General features: G+C 38.6%; 1 protein-coding gene across 1 annotated transcript in view; it reads right to left on the bottom strand.

Moving 5' to 3' along the window:
• Positions 1–3515: 3515 nt before the first annotated feature.
• LOC124361376 (protein eva-1-like) overlaps positions 3516–23334 on the bottom strand; it is a 46773-nt gene continuing 26954 nt past the window's right edge. Inside the window, exons 8-11 of the mRNA XM_046815423.1 lie at positions 17376–17609; positions 12719–12895; positions 6180–6409; positions 3516–4576 (exon numbers count right to left, since the gene is read on the bottom strand). Of these exons, the coding sequence (XP_046671379.1) occupies positions 4499–4576; positions 6180–6409; positions 12719–12895; positions 17376–17609 (719 nt within the window). The 3' untranslated portion in view covers positions 3516–4498. The remainder of the gene's footprint in view (positions 4577–6179; positions 6410–12718; positions 12896–17375; positions 17610–23334) is intronic.

Below are 23334 nucleotides of genomic sequence, written 5' to 3'. Positions count from 1 at the left end.
GTAAACAGCTGATTCGGGAAACAATGGTTCATTGGTCTGTCACTGTACGTGAATATTTTAATCCAGTAAGGAATGGTATTGTAGGCACTAGGCCGCAGAAAGAGATATAGAATTAATGCAGTATATACAGTTTAGTAAAATAAAGGCAAATATAGAGTATAAATTGCCCAAAAAATATATACATAATTATTGTTAAATAAAAGTAGCCTTTTCATATTAGGCAATAAAAAACAAGTTATTTAAGGCAATAATACTTAACAATCATAGTTATTAAGTTGCAACCATCTTTACGATACATTTTTTAATATGGTAAAAAAGTATGGATTTTGGAACGAATTTATGACTGTATTTTTTTATCCTGGCATTTCGGAGAAAATAAAAATTGAACAAATTAATTCATGAATGCAATTTAGACTCTAGGAAGAAAAGTTACTACAAATTCAGCGGTTTAACAAGTTTTACATAAAATTACAAAATTATTAATCCCCAAGAGGTAGTATAAAATCCATTATAAATATGTTTAAACTAAAATTTTTGACACGGTCAACCACAACATTTTATTAAAAAAATTGTACAAGAGTGGAATAAGAGGCGTTGCGTATGATTGGTTTCATAGTTATCTCAAGAATAGGCGACAACGCGTTAGAATAAATGGCGTACTGAGCGAAAGTGCCATAATTAAGTATGGGGTTCCTCAAGGCTCAGTTTTGGGTCCAATTTTGTTTTTAATATACATAAATGACTTGTGTAATGGCAATTTTAAAGGGTTGGTAACATCATTTGCTGACGATACAGCTATAACTTACATCAAAGGCAGTAATGTGGAAATTCAAGAAGCTATGAATGCAGATTTGGCTGCTCTCAGATATTGGTTCGCAGTTAATAAAATGATTTTAAGTCCTGAAAAAACTGTTTATTTGAATTTTTCCTTAAGACAAACGTGTATACTTTTAAATCCTGTAACTTATAAATGTGTTGACTGTTTAACAAAATATACGGCCTGTAGTCAGAATTGTGTAAATTTAAAACAATGTAACAATATTAAATACCTTGGCATATGTTTGGATGAAAATTTAAATTGGAAAATACATGTATCAAGATTAGTAGGGCAGCTCAGCAATCATCTAAGAATTTTTTATTTCCTTAAAGATATATGCAGCAGTGAAGTGTTACGTACCGTATACTTTTCGCTTGTTCACAGCAAACTGGAATACGCAATTTCAGCCTGGGGTGGTACTTATGCAACGAATTTAAATTCTTTAATTGTTTTACAAAAACAATTCATTCGTATTATTAATAAATCTAAGTCGAGGGAGCCATCTTTTCCATTATTTAGTCAAACAAAAATTTTACCAGTAAGATATATTTATGTTTTTAAAGTTTTGAAATTTTTCCACATAAATCGTGATAAATATGCCGCAAGAGAAGACGTTTTACATAGTATGGCATTGCGAAATAGAAGGAATTTTTGTGTCCCGAAACCCTATATAGATTATTTTAGAAAAACATTTAATTTTATAGCTCCTCGTATATATAACGTTATTCCTGGAAATATAAAAGCTTTACCAAGTTTTAAAGTTATTTTTACGCAGTCTAAGAAGCTGGTTGTTCAAACAAGACAGTATAGACTACCTATTCAATGTAGTGGGCTAAGGCGTGACTTGTGGCTGGGGCGCCTCGCATTACTGCCAGGACTGAGCTTTGACGGGCGGAGTGTCTCCGCTCAGAGCCGCATGATGGAGAAAGTGGCGAGGATGCCTTCAGTCTGAGTGGCGACCTTGCAGCAACATTCACAACAATTCGTACACTTACACCTACATACAATATTATCTAAGTAAAGAATGCACCCATACCAACACATAAACCTACACACACTCACACGCACAGGACGCTGCTCAAATCGCGAAAGCCTACAAACAGACAAAGTCATTTTTTTTTTCTTTTTAGTTTTTTCTTGAGACATTTAAACTTTTACGGCCAAAATTAGGGACATATGATCAGCACCTAAAAAGAATGTTTTCCTATCATTATTTGTAGTCTATTAATTATATAATGAGTAAGCTACTATATTATTTATTTAATTATTATGCTCGACTTATAATATTTTGTTAATGTAGAAGATGTACCTCTGCACAGGCTTGCCTTTAGAGGTATATTATATTTCCCAAAATATAAAAAAAGATTAATTATTTAGAGCTGGGGGAGAGTATTTTAAGTATGTTAGTTAACCAAAACGTGTTTTTTTTTTATTTTAATTTTAGTACATTCTAGGAAAACAGTTAAGTTAAACTTTTAGATTATATTGATGTCTATGTAAATATTAATATTTTAATTTTGTGAGCTTCAATTATCTTAGTGTAAATCTTATAGCATATTTTTTCTGGTCGACACCCTGGCAGGTCAAGGACTTTATTGTATACATATCTGTTATTGTTTATTATGTATTAACTATGTTTTATTTTTGGGAAATAAATATTTTCTTTCTTTCTTTCTTTCTTTCTTTAGGAAATCTCTTAGTAATGCGTTCAATTTTGTAAAACAGTCACTAGAATATTTTCCAGGAATCAAATTAAATTAACTCCTTTCTCTGCGTAAGTTGTTAAAATTAGCGTATATCTAATATATTTTATAATTTCAAATTTACAAGAATTACGAGAACACTGTGAAAGACGGTTTTTGTAAATGGGAATTAGTTAAGACGGTAAAAAAATGGGCAACCACGAAAGCTTTAAAATTTTTCTAAAACACTCGTGCATAAATCACTTACATAATATATTCTAAGGTCTTCCTAGAATGAAAAATGTTATATAAATGTTTGATGGATAATTTGAATACAATTTATTCGTAATTTGTTATCGCTCTTGTAGAAAATGCACTCCCTCTCATATTACCACATCACATCCACGTTTAATGAATATGTGGCTTTAACATTACAAACAGTGAGTGAAAACATTGAGTTATAACCTGCCAGAGATTACCACATCACATCCACGTTTAATGAATATGTGGCTTTAACATTACAAACAGTGAGTGAAAACATTGAGTTATAACCTGCCAGAGATTACCACATCACATCCACGTTTAATGAATATGTGGCTTTAACATTACAAACATTGAGTTATAACCTCCCAGGGAGGAGAATTACTTGTGCCTACAATATCAGAATACAAGCATGACATTTGCTTCAATCATCACTAAGTCATATAAAGTACATATCCTGCACTCCAATGGACGGATAAGCTACTAAAGAACTTTTGTCTGTACTTACGCAACCAAGGAATGTGTTTTATAACTTAGTCTTCACATGGGTTTGCAGCCTCTCAGTTTGCAGGCACAATTACAGTCTTGAGATATATTTTCCTCACTGTGGAGATCTATCCTCGGCCACTCATAATACCAAAACGACTTGTCTGAAATTAATGTAAATAAGATTTACGAGGTTTTTGTGTAAAATGGGTACGATATCTGTGACATGGAAAATGTAAATAAACTGTGATTTATTAAAAATACAAAGCTTCTATACAAACATATTTTATTAGTAAAACACATACAACAGGCTGTACAGAAATACACTGTACAATGTCTACAAAGATCGATTCTAGTTTAACGTTACAGTCAGATATATACAGGGTTCAGGCACTGTGTGTGTTAGTAACTATGTCCAGTTCTACTTCAGTTACTCACTTGAAACAATACAGCTAACAAATATACGTAGAATATTCACAAACAGATAATATGAATTCAATTTTAAATTAATATTCTATTTACAAATAAATGTTAACAAAGTTAATCAAATTATTCTCGTTTCTGTAATATAACAAATATCTTAAAATTACTAATATAGTTATTATATCATAAACTTGATAATTTGTAACATAACAATATGCCAGCGATTACAATTTAATCGTAGCCTACTCTCCGATCACAATTTGCAGATTTATTTCTAACACTAATTATTACGTCAACCTATTTGTGTAGTTTCCTTTACATAGTTTATTATTTTCTCCGTTAATTTGGTTCATATCACATTACCTCTGTTAATTCGAACGATTCTACTAAATGGAATATTGTTGTAATAAACGGTTTATAAAACAAGTTTACCATTAAAATAGCTTCACAGTCTAAACAATCACGATTATTACCAATAACATACAAGCATTCTCGTAACGGTCTTATATTATACCTGAGTTCAGTAATACTTATATATACTAATATATATATTACCATCAAACATTCTTTTTACAAACACAATATAATAAAAATATTAAGACGATGTCTTGAAAAAATATACGTTTAAATATTTCAAAATATAAGAGAAATGTAAAAGAGCTAACTGTGCCAGATGAAAGTGTGTTGCTGACTGTGACTCAGTACTCAGTACTCAGTGTACGGTCCGGCACCCACGTCACACCACCGTCTCCTGCTAGAAACAATAGCTCCTGGAACTGTCCGGGTAGACTCCCTCGGTCCCCGGGAGCGGCTCCACGGGAACTATTGGTCACCCGTAGTAGTACTGGTTGTTGCCGCTTCTGCTCAGACTGCGAGGGGCGCTGCAGTCGCTGCCGAATCTGACGACCTGAACACAGAATAACACATCTGCTAATCTGCTACTATAAGGTATATGAGACAACCACTGGTTCCATTGACATTTTACATTACAAAGACCATTTTAGCCTAAGCATATAAACTGGCTTCAGAAAACTTGAACTTGTTTTAGATGCAATCAATCAGTAATTATGATATCAGTATTATTACACATTTATCCGTAGTATTCGTTGTTATTGTATACTTCTATGATCATTATCTTGACACCGTAAGAACTACCACTCCTTACAAATATTTATTTTAAAAAGTTGTTTTTAGTGCGAATGCTTCATTTTTTGAATAAACACAGTCGGCTCTCAAATGACCAATTTGGCTTCAGAAAGGGCAAATCGAAAATAGAAGCAATAGTGAGTCTTGTCGATATGATTGTAGAGGGATTGGAAAGTCAAACTAACATTTTAATTGAGTTTCTCGATTTATCTAAATCTTTCGATTGTGTTGACCATATTACACTGCTTGACAGACTGGAATCGCATGGCATTCGAGGCGTGCCTCTCAAATGGCCTAGTTCATTCCTAAGTCATAGAACTCAAGTTGTCCAAGATTCTAATCATATTTCAAATTCTGTGAATATGAATTATGGAGTCCCTCAAGGATCCATTCTCAATTCCAATTCTCTTCCTGCTTTATGTTAATGACATAAAATCATCACTGCCACACGGAAAAATCGTGCAGTATGGTGATGATACGACTCTTTGTTTCAACGAATCTTCGAAATTAATCTTGATTTATCCACACCTCAATTACGGATTGGTACTGTGGGGTGCCTCTGCAAGTAACTAATTTTCAAGTTACAGAAGCGAGCGATTCGCACCATGAATTGAAGTTTATAGAGTCGTGCAGGTCAACTTTAAAAATGTTGCAACTGTTAACTCTGCCTAGCCTCTACATTTTAGAAAAAACGTTGTATTGTATGTCTAAATGTGCCTTGACTACGGGCCGAGACATTCATTCGTACGGGACTAGAGGAAGAGATAACTACCGAACTGGGAGACACAGGGCCGCACACAAGGCCGAGATAGGGTTGGGGGCAATATCCGTGTGCCCGGAGTGGGACTTGCGGCACTTTGTTCGAGATATTGAGGGTCCGATTGTTGTATTTACCGCACACAAGGCCGAAATTGGGTTGGGGGCAATATCCGTGTGCACGGAGTGGGACTTGCGGCACTTTGTTCGAGATATTGAGGGTCCGATTGTTGTATTTACCGCACACAAGGCCGAGATTGGGTTGGGGGCAATATCCGTGTGCCCGGCGTGGGACTTGCGGCACTTTGTTCGAGATATTGAGGGTCCGATTGTTGTATTTACCGCACACAAGGCCGAGATTGGGTTGGGGGCAATATCCGTGTGCACGGAGTGGGACTTGCGGCACTTTGTTCGAGATATTGAGGGTCCGATTGTTGTATTTACCGCACACAAGGCCGAGATTGGGTTGGGGGCAATATCCGTGTCCCAGGCGTGGGACTGTGGCTCTTTGTAAAACAAGAGTGATAACATTAGTAAATTCATTTACCCATTTTTAAATTCACGTTTAAAGGAACAAATAAAATGCCCTTGATGTTTACAGAACAGACCTCTCCGGGCGGCAGAGGGCTGGACAGGATGGTGATCGTCGCCGGCGCAGTCAGGTCAATGTCCGTATCTACCTCACTCAAGTCGTCAGCGTAGTTGGGTAGAGTGGTGTTAGCTGCAACATGTCTTCTTCTGCGCTGCCACAGCAGTCGGCTGATCACCAGGACCAGCAGCGACAAGAGACCAGCACTCACACTCACAGAGAGGTACAGGATGAGTTTCTCTCTGTTCTCTGAAATAAATAAGCAGTAACAGGTCAGTTTCAATTCTCGAACCAATTGAACGTACTATGTAGAGGAGCCAAGAGCCTTCAGACGATCACCAGGACCAGCAGCGACAAGAGACCAGCACTCACACTCACAGAGAGGTACAGGATGAGTTTCTCTCTGTTCTCTGAAATAAATAAGCAGTAACAGGTCAGTTTCAATTCTCGAACCAATTGAACGTACTATGTAGAGGAGCCAAGAGCCTTCAGACGATCACCAGGACCAGCAGCGACAAGAGACCAGCACTCACACTCACAGAGAGGTACAGGATGAGTTTCTCTCTGTTCTCTGAAATAAATAAGCAGTAACAGGTCAGTTTCAATTGTCGAACCAATTGAACGTACTATATAGAGGAGCCAAGAGCCTTCAGACGATCACCAGGACCAGCAGCGACAAGAGACCAGCACTTGCACTCACAGAGAGGTACAGGATGAGTTTCTCTCTGTTCTCCTTCTCTTGTCTTAGACCAACAATGATATGTATGTCAGACATAATAACAGATTTAAAGAGTGGAAGTAATCATTGAGCTAGATTCTCAATATTCATGTTTTGCGATGTCAGATTATTAGGGCTTGTGTATCAGGCTTTCATACGGAATAAGATGCTAAAAATCCACCCATGTTGTAATTGGTAGTCTTATGTGTATAGTTGTATACATATACAACTATACCTTGTAGTATCCTTGCATTATGCCTGTTCTATACATATTTAGTGCTGTTGGGATTCTACACTTTTTATTGTGTTTCAGAGACACATAACTCTATGTATTGGTAATAAATATGCTTCATTGTAGAGGTCTCAGGTTAGGTATATTAATGGAATAATAATATATTATTTGTTTTTGATTGAGACGATTTCATTCTTTAACACATATTAGAGTAATTCGATTTAAGAGTGTATATAACTTGTATTTATGTTTATGTAAGACTTCAGATTCTCCTCTTCACGAATACTATAACAGTACGTAACTATTAACTGTACGGCTTATTGTACATGAGTTTAAGACTACCATGCTCACAGTCTATTTATCTCATTTCATAAACTGATTTGTGTGTCAAGTTTGCAGAGACACTTTCTTAACGTCCAAGTTTAAGAAACACCAATTTACGTATCACCGTGAATTTAATAATTACTTTTAAAAACATAATGCTACATTTATAACACTTAACATCTCTTTATGTGATAAATTCTCATGAAAGAGATTTATTATAGTTGGTGTAAGTACTAATATACTGTGACTAGTAAGGTAAGAATTAAAATTAAATTATTTTTAAAGAACTTTTAGAATAAGTTTAATTATTGAGATTATACTGCCACAGTTTGTGGAACAATTCTGAATGATAAAGAATACAAGGTTTCGAAAGCGCTCACGTGGAACAAATCAAATCAAATCAAATCACTTTATTCCACATACTTTAGAATATACAAGAAAAACAAAGCTTATTATTACTATGGAAATTCCCAGCAAGACTACAGGTCAGAGTGCTGAGAAGAGTTCTTTCTTATATTTACATATCGTTACATAAAAGCTATATTAATGAAAGAATAAAAATAAAATGTCTTTAAAAGTATAACCTAAAATACTAACAACTTTGAAAAGAAAGGATTACAACTAAAACAAATAACTTGTCTAACAAACTAAAGCAGGTCCTGGTTATACAAAGTACAGACACCACGTGGTGAAACACTTTATTAAACTAACTCACTTAGTCCTCTTTGACAAATATTGTAAGTAACACCAACACGAGAATTGTGCAGCGTTTCATCCTCGTCTTGACATCACAGTCTTAGCTCATAACACTTCACTAACAATGAACAGTAGTCACATAGTGGGCCGCTTATTAGACTAACTCACTTAGTCCTCTTTGACAAATGTTTTAAGTAACACCAACACGAGAATTGTGTAGCGTTTCATCCTTGTCTTGACATCACAGTCTTAGCTCATCACACTCCACTAACAAAGAACAATAGTCACGTAGTGGGCCGCTTATTAAACTAACTCACTTAGCCCTCTTTGACAAATGTTTTAAGTAACACCAACACGAGAATTGTGCAGCGTTTCCTCCTCGTCTTGACATCACAGTCTTAGCTCATAACACTTCACTAACAATGAACAGTAGTCACGTAGTGTGCCGCTTATTAGACTGACTCACTTAGTCCTCTTTGACAAATGTTTTAAGTAACACCAACACAAGAATTGTGCAGCGTTTCATCCTCGTCTTGACATCACAGTCTTAGCTCATAACACTTCACTAACGATGAACAGTAGTCACGTAGTGGGCCGCTTATTAGACTGACTCACTTAGTCCTCTTTGACAAATGTTTTAAGTAACACAAACAAGAGAATTGTGCAGCGTTTCATCCTCGTCTTGACATCACAGTCTTAGCTCATAACACTTCACTAACAATGAACAGTAGTCACGTAGTGGGCCGCTTATTCGACTAACTCACTTAGTCCTCTTTGACAAATGTTTTAAGTAACACCAACACGAGAATTGTGCAGCGTTTCATCCTCGTCTTGACATTACAGTCTTAGCTCATAACACTTCACTAACAATGAACAGTAGTCACGTAGTGGGCCGCTTATTCGAATAACTCACTTAGCCCTCTTTGACAAATGTTTTAAGTGACACTATTACGAGAATTGTGCAGCGTTTCATCCTCGTCTTGACATCACAGTCTTAGCTCATCACACTCCACTAACAATGAACAATAGTCACGTAGTGGGCCGCTTATTAAACTAACTCACTTAGCCCTCTTTGACAAATGTTTTAAGTAACACCAACACGAAAATTGTGCAGCGTTTCCTCCTCGTCTTGACATCACAGTCTTAGCTCATAACACTTCACTAACAATGAACAGTAGTCACGTAGTGGGCCGCTTATTAGATTAACTCACTTAGCGCTCTTTAACAAATGTTATAAGTAACACCAACACGAGAATTGTGCAGCGTTTAATCCTTGTCTTGACATCACAGTCTTAGCTCATAACTCTTCACTAACAATGAACAGTAGTCACGTAGTGGGCCGCTTATTAGATTAACTCACTTAGCGCTCTTTAACAAATGTTATAAGTAACACCAACACGAGAATTGTGCAGCGTTTCCTCCTCGTCTTGACATCACAGTCTTAGCTCATAACACTTCACTAACAATGAACAGTAGTCACGTAGTGGGCCGCTTATTCGAATAACTCACTTAGCCCTCTTTGACAAATGTTTTAAGTGACACTATTACGAGAATTGTGCAGCGTTTCATCCTCGTCTTGACATCACAGTCTTAGCTCATCACACTCCACTAACAATGAACAATAGTCACGTAGTGGGCCGCTTATTAAACTAACTCACTTAGCCCTCTTTGACAAATGTTTTAAGTAACACCAACACGAAAATTGTGCAGCGTTTCCTACTCGTCTAGACATCACAGTCTTAGCTCATAACACTTCACTAACAATGAACAGTAGTCACGTAGTGGGCCGCTTATTAGATTAACTCACTTAGCGCTCTTTAACAAATGTTATAAGTAACACCAACACGAGAATTGTGCAGCGTTTAATCCTTGTCTTGACATCACAGTCTTAGCTCATAACTCTTCACTAACAATGAACAGTAGTCACGTAGTGGGCCGCTTATTAGATTAACTCACTTAGCGCTCTTTAACAAATGTTATAAGTAACACCAACACGAGAATTGTGCAGCGTTTCCTCCTCGTCTTGACATCACAGTCTTAGCTCATAACACTTCACTAACAATGAACAGTAGTCACGTAGTGGGCCGCTTATTAGACTAACTCACTTAGCCCTCTTTAACAAATGTTTTAAGTAACACCAACACGAGAATTGTGCAGCGTTTCATCCTTGTCTTGACATCACAGTCTTAGCTCATCACACTCCACTAACAATGAACAGTAGTCACGTAGTGGGCCGCTTATTAGACTAACACACTTAGCCCTCTTTGACAAATGTTTTAAGAAACACGAATACGAGAATTGTGCAGCGTTTCATCCTCGTCTTGACATCACAGTCTTAGCTCATCACACTCCACTAACAATGAACAGTAGTCACGTAGTGGGCCGCTTATTAGACTAACACACTTAGCCCTCTTTGACAAATGTTTTAAGTAACACCAACACAAGAATTGTGCAGCGTTTCATCCTTGTCTTGACATCACAGTCTTAGCTCATCACACTCCACTAACAATGAACAGTAGTCACGTAGTGGGCCGCTTATTAAACTAACACACTTAGCCCTCTTTGACAAATGTTTTAAGAAACACAAACACGAGAATTGTGCAGCGTTTCATCCTTGTCTTGACATCACAGTCTTAGCTCATCACACTCCACTAACAATGAACAGTAGTCACGTAGTGGGCTTATTAGACTAACTCACTTAGCCCTCTTTGTCAAATGTTTTAAGTAACACCAAAACGAGAATTGCAGTGTTTTATCCTGGTCTTGACATCACAGTCTTAGCTGATAACACTTCACTAACAATGAACAGTAGTCACGTAGTGGGCCGCTTATTAGACTGACTCACTTAGTCCTCTTTAACAAATGTTTTAAGTAACACCAACACGAGAATTGCATCGTTTCATCCTCGTCTTGACATCACAGTCTTAGCTCATAACACTTCACTAACAATGAACAGTAGTCACGTAGTGGGCCGCTTATTATACTAACTCACTTAGTCCTCTTTGACAAATTTGTTGTAAGTAACACCAACACGAGAATTGCAGCGTTTCATCCTCGTCTTGACATCACAGTCTTAGCTCATAACACTTCACTAACAATGAACAGTCGTCACGTAGTGGGCCGCTTATTATACTAACTCACTTAGTACTCTTTGACAAATGTTTTAAGTATCACCAACACGAGAATTGTAGCGTTTCATCCTCGTCTTGACATCACAGTCTTAGCTCATAACACTTCACTAACAATGAACAGTAGTCACGTAGTGGGCCGCTTATTAGACTAACTCACTTAGTCCTCTTTGACAAATGTTTTAAGTAACACCAACACGAGAATTGCAGCGTTTCATCCTCGTCTTGACATCACAGTCTTAGCTCATAACACTTCACTAACAATGAACAGTAGTCACGAAGTGGGCCGCTTATTAGACTAACTCACTTAGTACTCTTTTAGAAATGTTTTAAGTAACACCAACACGAGAATTGTAGCGTTTCATCCTCGTCTTGACATCACAGCCTTAGCTTATTACACTTCACTAACAATGAACAGTCGTCACGTAGTGGGCCGCTTATTAGACTAACTCACTTAGTCCTCTTTGACAATTGTTTTAAGTAACACCAACACGATCCTCGTCTTGACATCACAGCCTTAGCTCATCACACTTCACTAACAATGAACAGTCGTCACGTAGTGGGCCGCTTATTAGACTAACTCACTTAGTCCTCTTTGACAAATGTTTTACGTAACACCAACACGAGAATTGTGCAGCGTTTCATCCTTGTCTTGACATCACAGTCTTAGCTCATCACACTCCACTAACAATGAACAGTAGTCACGTAGTGGGCCGCTTAATAGACTGACTCACTTAGTCCTCTTTGACAAATGTTTTACGTAACACCAACACGAGAATTGTGCAGCGTTTCATCCTTGTCTTGACATCACAGTCTTAGCTCATAACTCTAGCGGTGTCCCTCTTCTTGGTATTCTGATGTAATATTGGGGCTGCAGGGTGTTTTATACTTGTCGTGGTAAACGTAACATGTCGTGATATATCTAAATCATCGTTTTCAAGATTGAATCTCTAGAAATAGATTTAAAGTATTCTTCTAAACCTTGTACATTCGTTTTTGTGTATTTAAATTCTTTTATCATTTAAATTCTTGTTATTTATTACAACTCGTCGATCCTTTACATTAAACAGTCACGATAATATTAGGAATATTTTTTATATAATTTACTATTATCTATTAGTCTTAGCCCAATTATTTATTTATCACAAACAGCATAATGTAATAACTATTATTACGTATCTATTACGTATTGGAAACAAATGGTTATAAATAGTAATACTAACAACATTTTACATTCTTAAAGTAAATATATGTATAGAGGTGTATACTTAAAAAGTGCTTGTTAAAGTTTTGGTCAATTTTGTCGCTACGAAAAAACCGTTTCCTCCTATAGGTTTGTTATGGGAAATCGTAGCCATAAATTTTGTTTACACGAACAGTTACGTCTCTGCTACCTAGCTACATCCTGATATCGAGTTCTTGGTGGGGTTTCTTCGTAGCGACAAATTCGACTGACTTACTGGAGAGGAAATTGTAAGTGTGGATCCACTCGGATATGAACCCGATGACTCTAGTTTTCTCGTTGTAGTACGGAGTGACTGTGCAGTTTGTAACTTGCTCCGGCCCAGAGTCCCCCTGGACCAGGTCAGTGTGATGGCGGGGGGGCACGAGAGGGGGGAGCGACGACGTCAACCGCCCTACACACATCAGATATATAGTTACGTCAGTGCACGGCAAACACACACAGCTACTCTACTGTTATTTACACAAACTAGCCGGGCTTCTGTTAATGAGGCGGGATATTGATGGCGGCTAATGTACGAGTAGATAATGTCACGTGATTTATGCGCGACGTTTAAATTTAATAACAATTTTCTAATCCTCAATAAAATATATACCGTAACGAAAGGTACCATTTTAAATTTGAAATATTTTATGTAGTACGAAAATAATTAATAAATTTCAAAATATTAGGAGGAGTAAAATTCTTCTAGACAGTAAGTTTCGACACTGAGATCGTTAACTTAACTAAAGAGATCTGAAATACTTTATTGAATCACTCAAAGAAAAGCATCTTCTGGTTTAGATGTTACTGTAACTAATTGACGTAAAAAGAACTTTGCCAAATCTCATTACGGCATTTTACGACTTCATCTAAAACTGTTGAGTGTGTTCGTTGGTAATGTAAATATGCTCAAATTCACAGAGCTTTTCAACCATCAGTTCTGCGCGAATGTTTCTTTGACATTCGAACACAACAGAGAGGCGTCGCGTCGTAACGACGAATTCCGCTCTCCGTATTTTCACTTTGTCAGGGCGAGCAAACTTTTCCTCGTTCAGAAGGAATCGTCTCGTCCTGAACTTGGCCGGATGAATAAGGAAGTGTTTACAAGTGAAGTTGTGTCGGAAGCTTTGTGAGGGCTTAGCGTGTAGTTAGGTGCTGAAGCGTGAAGCCGCAGGGGGTGAAGGGAGTGGGGGTGTGGAGGGGGGAGCAAGCTACAAACCACACTTTACAAGACGCTGCTAGGAGGTGCAAACATCACAGGCTATACACTAGGTTATATAATATGCAGGCAGGTACCTGGACAATGAACCGGTTCCCGAACAACCACAGACTATACACTAGGTTAAATAATATGCAGACAGGTACCTGGACAATGAACCGGTTCCCGAACATCCACAGACTATATACTAGGTTATATAATATGCAGACAGGTACCTGGACATTGAACCGGTTCCCGAACAACCACAGACTATACACTAGGTTATATAATTATGCAGACAGGTACCTGGCCAATGGAACGTTTCCCGAACAACCACAGACTATACTCTACGTTATATACTATGGAGACAGGTATGTTGACAATAAACCGGTTCCCGATCAACCCAGGACTACACTCTACGTTATACACTATGTAGACAGGTACCTGGAAAATGAACCGGTTCCTGAACAACCAAAGACTATACTCTACGTTATATACTATGGATACAGGTATGTTGACAATAAACCGGTTCCCGAACAACCACGGACTACACTCTACGTTATACAATATGGAGACAGGTATGTTGACAATAAACCGGTTCCCGATCAACCAAGGACTACACTCTACGTTATACACTATGTAGACAGGTACCTGGAAAATGAACCGGTTCCTGAACAACCACAGACTATACTCTACGTTATATACTATAGATACAGGTATGTTGACAATAAACCGGTTCCCGAACAACCACGGACTACACTCTACGTTATACACTATGCAGACAGGTACCTGGACAATGAACCGGTTCCCGAACCACAACAGACTATACTCTACGTTACACACTATGTAGACAGGTACCAGGAAAATGAACCGGTTCCTGAACAACCATAGACTATACACTAGGTTAAATAATATGCAGACAGGTACCTGGAAAATGAACCGGTTCCCGAACCACCACAGACTATACTCTACGTTATATACTATGGATACAGGTATGTTGACAATAAACCGGTTCCCGAACAACCACGGACTATACTCTACGTTATACACTATGTAGACAGGTACCTGGAAAATGAACCGGTTCCTGAACAACCATAGACTATTTACTAGGTTAAATAATATGCAGACAAGTACCTGGACAATGAACCGGTTCCCGACCCACCACAGACTATACTCTACGTTATACACTATGCAGACAGGTACCTGGACAATGAACCGGTTCCTGAACAACCAAAGACTATATACTAGGTTATATGATATGCAGACAGTTACCTGGACAATGAACCGGTTCCTGAACAACCAAAGACTATACTCTACGTTATACACTATGCAGACAGGTACCTGGACAATGAACCGGTTCCCGAACCACCACAGACTATACTCTACGTTATACACTATGCAGACAGGTACCTGGACATTGAACCGGTTCCCGAACCACCACAGACTATACTCTACGTTATACACTATGCAGACAGGTACCTGGACATTGAACCGGTTCCCGAACCACCACAGACTATACTCTACGTTATACACTATGCAGACAGGTACCTGGACATTGAACCGGTTCCAGAACCACCTAAATTTTGTTATGGTTTGCCTTTTCAGGGCAATAATCCTTACATTAACATCGGGCATATATCACTGCTTCACCAGCTTAACATTAAGCGTGGGATTAAGAGGCCTAAAAGTTGTCTCATAGATTATAGAATTTGTAAAATTGTACTTTTCCTTCAGAGCCTAATATCTTATATAAGAGTTTTGAATTCGCAACTTTTACATTATCATTTTCTTAATCTTTTACTCCAGAACTGTAACTAATTAATTTTTTTTAACACTGTTTTGTAACATATAACGATGGCAAATGTCCGAAATCCTGTATCATTTCAGATTATCCATCTTTATTAACACACTTTGAAGAAAGACGAGTTTTTAAATTTTCTTGTTACTGGGATGATTTAAAAATATTGCAATATGTCTAAATAAACGAGATGAGTTTAATTTTACTCACAATTGCAGACCTGTGGAAATTACGCAAAGGAATTGTTAATAATGTAAGAAATATTGATGAAAGATATTCACACATTTTTCTGAGCCTTAGCCTATGTGACTAACAAGAAATTCAAACCTACAAAATTGCAATGCCTAAAATTTAATTTGTAATGTTTTATATATATATATATGTTATATATATAAAACATATATATATGTTATATATATATTTTATATTATATATATATATATATATATATATATATATATATACATATACTAACCCTTATTATCCAGTATTGACTCAAGTATTTACAAAATAATAATTACTATGACACTTACACGGCAACGGACTGTCTGTGTAGGTTTAGGAGTATAACATTATACAATACAGTATGCACACCAGTGTGAGGACTGCAGTATTTACAACAGTAGAATAATAATTCTATGACACTTTCACGGCAACGGACTGTCTGTGTAGGTTTAGGAGTATAACATTATACAATACAGTATGCACACCAGTGTGAGGACTGCAGTATTTACAACAGTAGAATAATAATTCTATGACACTTTCACGGCAACGGACTGTCTGTGTAGGTTTAGGAGTATAACATTATACAATACAGTATGCACACCAGTGTGAGGGACTGCAGTATTTACAACAGTAGAATAGTAATTCTATGACACTTTCACGGCAACGGACTGTCTGTGTAGGTTTAGGAGTATAACATTATACAATACAGTATGCACACCAGTGTGGGGACTGCAGTATTTACAACAGTAGAATAGTAATTACTATAACACTTTCACGGCAACGGACTGTCTGTGTAGGTTTAGGAGTATAACATTATACAATACAGTATGCACACCAGTGTGAGGACTGCAGTATTTACAACAGTAGAATAATAATGCTATGACACTTTCACGGCAACGGACTCTCTGTGTAGGTTTAGGAGTATAACATTATACAATACAGTATGCACACCAGTGTGAGGACTGCAGTATTTACAACAGTAGAATAATAATTCTATGACACTTTCACGGCAACGGACTGTCTGTGTAGGTTTAGGAGTATAACATTATACAATACAGTATGCACACCAGTGTGAGGACTGCAGTATTTACAACAGTAGAATAATAATTCTATGACACTTTCACGGCAACGGACTGTCTGTGTGGGTTTAGGAGTATAACATTATACAATACAGTATGCACACCAGTGTGAGGACTGCAGTATTTACAACAGTAGAATAATAATTACTATGACACTTTCACGGCAACGGACTGTCTGTGTAGGTTTAGGAGTATAACATTATACAATACAGTATGCACACCAGTGTGAGGACTGCAGTATTTACAACAGTAGAATAATAATTCTATGACACTTTCACGGCAACGGACTGTCTGTGTAGGTTTAGGAGTATAACATTATACAATACAGTATGCACACCAGTGTGAGGACTGCAGTATTTACAACAGTAGAATAATAATTCTATGACACTTTCACGGCAACGGACTGTCTGTGTAGGTTTAGGAGTATAACATTATACAATACAGTATGCACACCAGTGTGAGGACTGCAGTATTTACAACAGTAGAATAATAATTACTATGACACTTTCACGGCAACGGACTGTCTGTGTAGGTTTGAAAGTATAAAAAAATGTAGAATAAAGCACACTGCTATGACATCATGCCGCCTTACCTCTAGGCTGTGGGTCTGCAATGTGGTACTTAGGGGGAGACTCGGAAGGCCCCCCCGTTATGTTGTTGGCCCCCCCAGTCCGAGAGCCCCCCAAGTTGGGGGAGGCCGAGTACACGCTGCCCTCCCGGAGCGCGTCGTCCACCACGTCGTATGTGTCTATGTCCTGGTCCGGTTCCAGTGTTTCGTCTTTCTCCGGGCGTTCCTCGTACTGTTCCCTCAGCACGCTACGGGGAACTGCGGACAGAGGACATGGTCATATATTTCAAAATTTCACATTATAATTTCCGACATACCTCATTTCAAAATATGTAAGTTAAATATCACTTCTGATATTAACTATCTTTATATATATATATATATATATATATATAAGATGCCGCCACACATTTTCTTGAAACAAGGCCAAATAACACTAAACCTTCAACAAACTTTCTAACCTCACTCATTCATTTGACTTTACCAATGAACAATTTCAAATTCGTGGATCAGAATTATCTCCAAATTAAAGGAACGGCGATGGGTACTCGGTTGGCACAACATCTCCTTCCTCTATTGTGGCTCAGATTTATAGACGACATTTTTGTAGCCTGGAATCATGGGATATGAAAACTTCAACATTTCCTTGATAGTTTAAATAACTTTTCATGTCTTAAATTTAATTGGAATACTAATCACAAAATCGTCTCTTTTTTTGGATGTCGATGTTTTCAAGTCAAAAAGTCCAAACCAAAAGTCTTTCTATAAGAGCCAAATTCTTATGTACAAACGCTTCAGATTTCAAAATTTACAAAAACAAACTTAATAAAGCTCTTTCTAACAGGGGATACCCTAAAAACCTTTTGAACCGGCAGCTCAGACAACCCAAAAAAGGTTACAAATATTCCAAGTCACTTCCAAATGATCCTAAATTTATAACAAAATGTTATCCTTGTTTGCACAAATTCAATAGAGTTATGAAAATTTGCTATGAAATTTTTAATAAACTCAGCCTTAATTGAGAAACTATTATCCAGACCACTCAATATTATTTAAGAGACCTACAATTAAATAATATGCTTGCAAGGCCCAAAATTAATGTTGGAAAAAAATCTGAAATTGTTTTGCTGTGAGCCCACTCCAAGTAGGTCGGGTGGACCACATCAAAGAGGCAGAACATTTTTTTTGCATTTAAAATGTAGAAAATTATTATTGAAAAGTGCTTGATCAGTAGTGTAATTCGAATTTCATAGACTAAGTTATTACCTAATTTTAAATTTAGATTGCACCAATAATCAATAAACTATGTAATGCAAGAAATTACTAATAAACGCGGTTATAAAACAACCTCCTAGTTTGTACTTTGTTTGTTGTGGTTTTGTAGGTTGTACTATCGCTTTGTAGCCGTAAATGTTTGCACATAAGGTAATCGAATTTGGTTAGTTCGAAGGTAAATGAAAAGAGCCAAAAGAAGACGCTTTATGATCGAAATTCGTATTCGTTGATACATTTTCTTGATCGGAACATAAGGAAAACTCCACAACAATACTGGTATTATCTTACACAGAAAATTAATTTTAACAGACCGAATTTGATTCTTTATAACCAAATTAGTCCATCGAGATGCATCCATATAAATTAATTGTACTGAATAACTTATGCAAAAACTTAGCAAAAACCACAAAAGATAGAGGCAGGAAATATGGTGCATACCTTCATAATGCGTCCAAGAGGCTCACGAAGGAATGACTATTAATTATCTCAGGAGAGTTTAGATTGTGATACAAAAAGAATACGTGAATATAGTTAACTGTTTTTCAACAGGAAATTGCGTGCGAAGCCGCGGGCAACTGCTAGTTTCATACAGCATCCGAAAAACGTAAGCAACAATTATTATTCTACATTCTCGGACCTATCAAAGAAAGACCTATCTAACTCAATGTATATAAATATTAATATTAGACTACAACCTTCCTAAGTACAACATTAGGTCGTAAATATTTTACCTCACTTATTTAACATATAGAATTTGTAAAGATCATCGGTTGTTAAGTCAGTAAAATATTTAATATGATTATTAATATTTATTTTACATTCTGATAAACTCAAAGGTAATTAAGACAATGAATAAAAGAGTCATGTATGAAGAATTAGTGGACTTCCTTAGTTTAGGACGTAGTTAAGATTAGTACGTACATTCCCTTTCCAATCTTATTATATGATATAATTGAATTGAAGATTTTATTTACAAACTTTCATGAATTAAAGTTTTTAAAATGTTGAGAATATTTTGTTCTGAATAAAATGTGCATTAATCATTCACTAGTATTCGCGTGATAGCAGAAATCACTTGGATTCTGTATGTACGAGCACATTACAGTATGCATGTAACTACCAAACAATATTATTACACAAAAAAATTTTTATATAGTCTATTTTATATGGATATATATTTGTTATTGATTTTCACAATACATCAATTTATAACTTCCGTAAATCAATTTGAGTGTAAATTTAATTTTATAAGGAAACAAAAGCACTAGAATAATGCGATTTTACGATTATTAATTATGTAAGTAAACCACATCCTAAGTATAAATCTGTTGCCAAGCGCAACGGCCATAAATACGTGATGATCTTCCCTCCACCAAGGAAGTTTGCTTGCAAGGGTTAAAATATGGCGAGTGTGTGGAACAAAACTGCTCCGCAGCGCCCGTGATTCTGCATACATTAAACTGTACATGTACTCGTATTCATCACGAGCTCACAGACACACGCGCTTCAGTTAGCCGAGCTGTTCCGCAGCGCCCGTGATTCTGCATACATTAAACTGTGCATGTACTCGTATTCATCACGAGCTCACAGACACACGCGCTTCAGTTAGCCGAGCTGTTCCGCAGCGCCCGTGATTCTGCATACATTAAACTGTGCATGTACTCGTATTCATCACGAGCTCACAGACACACGCGCTTCAGTTAGCCGAGCTGTTCCGCAGCGCTCGTGATTCTGCATACATTAAACTGTGCATGTACTCGTATTCATCACGAGCTCACAGACACACGCGCTTCAGTTAGCCGAGCTGTTCCACAGCGCCCGTGATTCTGCATACATTACACTGTGCATGTACTCGTATTCATCACGAGCTCACAGACACACGCGCTTCAGTTAGCCGAGCTGTTCCACAGCGCCCGTGATTCTGCATACATTAAACTGTACATGTACTCGTATTCATCACGAGCTCACAGACACACGCGCTTCAGTTAGCCGAGCTGTTCCGCAGCGCCCGTGAATCTGCATACATTAAACTGTGCATGTACTCGTATTCATCACGAGCTCACAGACACACGCGCTTCAGTTAGCCGAGCTGTTCCGCAGCGCCCGTGATTCTGCATACATTAAACTGTGCATGTACTCGTATTCATCACTAGCTCACAGACACACGCGCTTCAGTTAGCCGAGCTGTTCCGCAGCGCCCGTGATTCTGCATACATTAAACTGTACATGTACTCGTATTCATCACGAGCTCACAGACACACGCGCTTCAGTTAGCCGAGCTGTTCCGCAGCGCCCGTGATTCTGCATATATTAAACTGTGAATTTACTCGTATTCATCACGAGCTCACAGACACACGCGCTTCAGTTAGCCGAGCTGTTCCGCAGCGCCCGTGATTCTGCATACATTAAACTGTGCATGTACTCGTATTCATCACGAGCTCACAGACACACGCGCTTCAGTTAGCCGAGCTGTTCCGCAGCGCCCGTGATTCTGCATACATTAAACTGTGCATTTACTCGTATTCATCACGAGCTCACAGACACACGCGCTTCAGTTAGCCGAGCTGTTCCGCAGCGCCCGTGATTCTGCATACATTAAACTGTGAATTTACTCGTATTCATCACGAGCTCACAGACACACGCGCTTCAGTTAGCCGAGCTGTTCCGCGGCGCCTGTGATTCTGCATATATTAAACTGTGCATGTACTCGTATTCATCACTAGCTCACAGACACACGCGCTTCAGTTAGCCGAGCTGTTCCGCGGCGCCCGTGATTCTGCATACATTAAACTGTGCATGTACTCGTATTCATCACGAGCTCACAGACACACGCGCTTCAGTTAGCCGAGCTGTTCCGCGGCGCTCGTGATTCTGCATACATTAAACTGTGCATGTACTCGTATTCATCACTAGCTCACAGACACACGCGCTTCAGTTAGCCGAGCTGTTCCGCAGCGCCCGTGATTCTGCATACATTAAACTGTGAATTTACTCGTATTCATCACGAGCTCACAGACACACGCGCTTCAGTTAGCCGAGCTGTTCCGCAGCGCCCGTGATTCTGCATACATTAAACTGTGAATTTACTCGTATTCATCACGAGCTCACAGACACACGCGCTTCAGTTAGCCGAGCTGTTCCGCAGCGCCCGTGATGCTGCAAGCTCACCATTGAGCAGTGAACTATGCACCTGACTACAGAGACATTCTGATACTGGGAGTAAGTCATATTTGGGGCAACCTAACCTGCAAAACCTGACCTAAAACAAAACCTACACACCGCTGTCAGCCCTGTCGTTATCGTGTATGTGCGGTACACCCACAGTCAGTCATGATGTGTTTTGTCTTTGTAACGTAACATCTACTCGCCGTTAATTGCCCTGTCGGTATCGTGTATGGGCGGTATACCCACAGTCAGTCATGATGTGTTTTGTCTTTGTAACGTAACATCTACTCGCCGCTGTCGGCCCTGTCGTTATCGTGTATGTGCGGTACACCCACAGTCAGTCATGATGTGTTTTGTCTTTGTAACGTAACATCTACTCGCCGCTGTCAGCCCGGTCGTTATCGTGTATGTGCGGTACACCCACAGTCAGTCATGATGTGTTTTGTCTTTGTAACGTAACATCTACTCGCCGCTGTCGGCCCTGTCGTTATCGTGTATGTGCGGTACACCCACAGTCAGTCATGATGTGTTTTGTCTTTGTAACGTAACATCTACACACCGCTGTCAGCCGTGTCGTTATCGTGTATGTGCGGTACACCCACAGTCAGTCATGATGTGTTTTGTCTTTGTAACGTAACATCTACTCGCCGCTGTCGGCCCTGTCGTTATCGTGTATGTGCGGTACACCCACAGTCAGTCATGATGTGTTTTGTCTTTGTAACGTAACATCTACTCGCCGCTGTCGGCCATGTCGTTATCGTGTATGTGCGGTACACCCACAGTCAGTCATGATGTGTTTTGTCTTTGTAACGTAACATCTACTCGCCGCTGTCAGCCCGGTCGTTATCGTGTATGTGCGGTACACGCACAGTCAGTCATGATGTGTTTTGTCTTTGTAACGTAACATCTACTCGCCACTGACAGCCCTGTCGTTATCGTGTGTGTGCGGTACACCCACAGTCAGTCATGATGTGTTTTGCCTTTGTAACGTAACATCTACACACCGTTGTCGGCCCTGTCGTTATCGTGTATGTGCGGTACACCCACAGTCAGTCATTATGTGTTTTTGCCTTTGTAACGTAACATCTACACACCGTTGTCAGCCCTGTCGTTATCGTGTATGTGCGGTACACCCACAGTCAGTCATTATGTTTTTCGTCTTTGTAACGTAACATCTACTCGCCGCTGTCAGCCCTGTCGTTATCGTGTATGTGCGGTACACCCACAGTCAGTCATAATGTGTTTTGTCTTTGTAACGTAACATCTACTCGCCGTTGTCGGCCCTGTCGTTATCGTGTATGTGCGGTACACCCACAGTCAGTCATGATGTGTTTCGTCTTTGTAACGTAACATCTACTCGCCGCTGTCGGCCCTGTCGTTATCGTGTATGTGCGGTACACCCACAGTCAGTCATGATGTGTTTCGTCTTTGTAACGTAACATCTACTCGCCGCTGTCAGCCCTGTCGTTATCGTGTATGTGCGGTACACCCACAGTCAGTCATGATGTGTTTCGTCTTTGTAACGTAACATCTACTCGCCGTT

The sequence above is a fragment of the Homalodisca vitripennis genome, chromosome 4, assembly GCF_021130785.1.
Source record: "Homalodisca vitripennis isolate AUS2020 chromosome 4, UT_GWSS_2.1, whole genome shotgun sequence".
Classification (NCBI taxonomy): domain Eukaryota; kingdom Metazoa; phylum Arthropoda; class Insecta; order Hemiptera; family Cicadellidae; genus Homalodisca; species Homalodisca vitripennis.
This window is presented reverse-complemented; position numbering and strand designations above follow the sequence as displayed.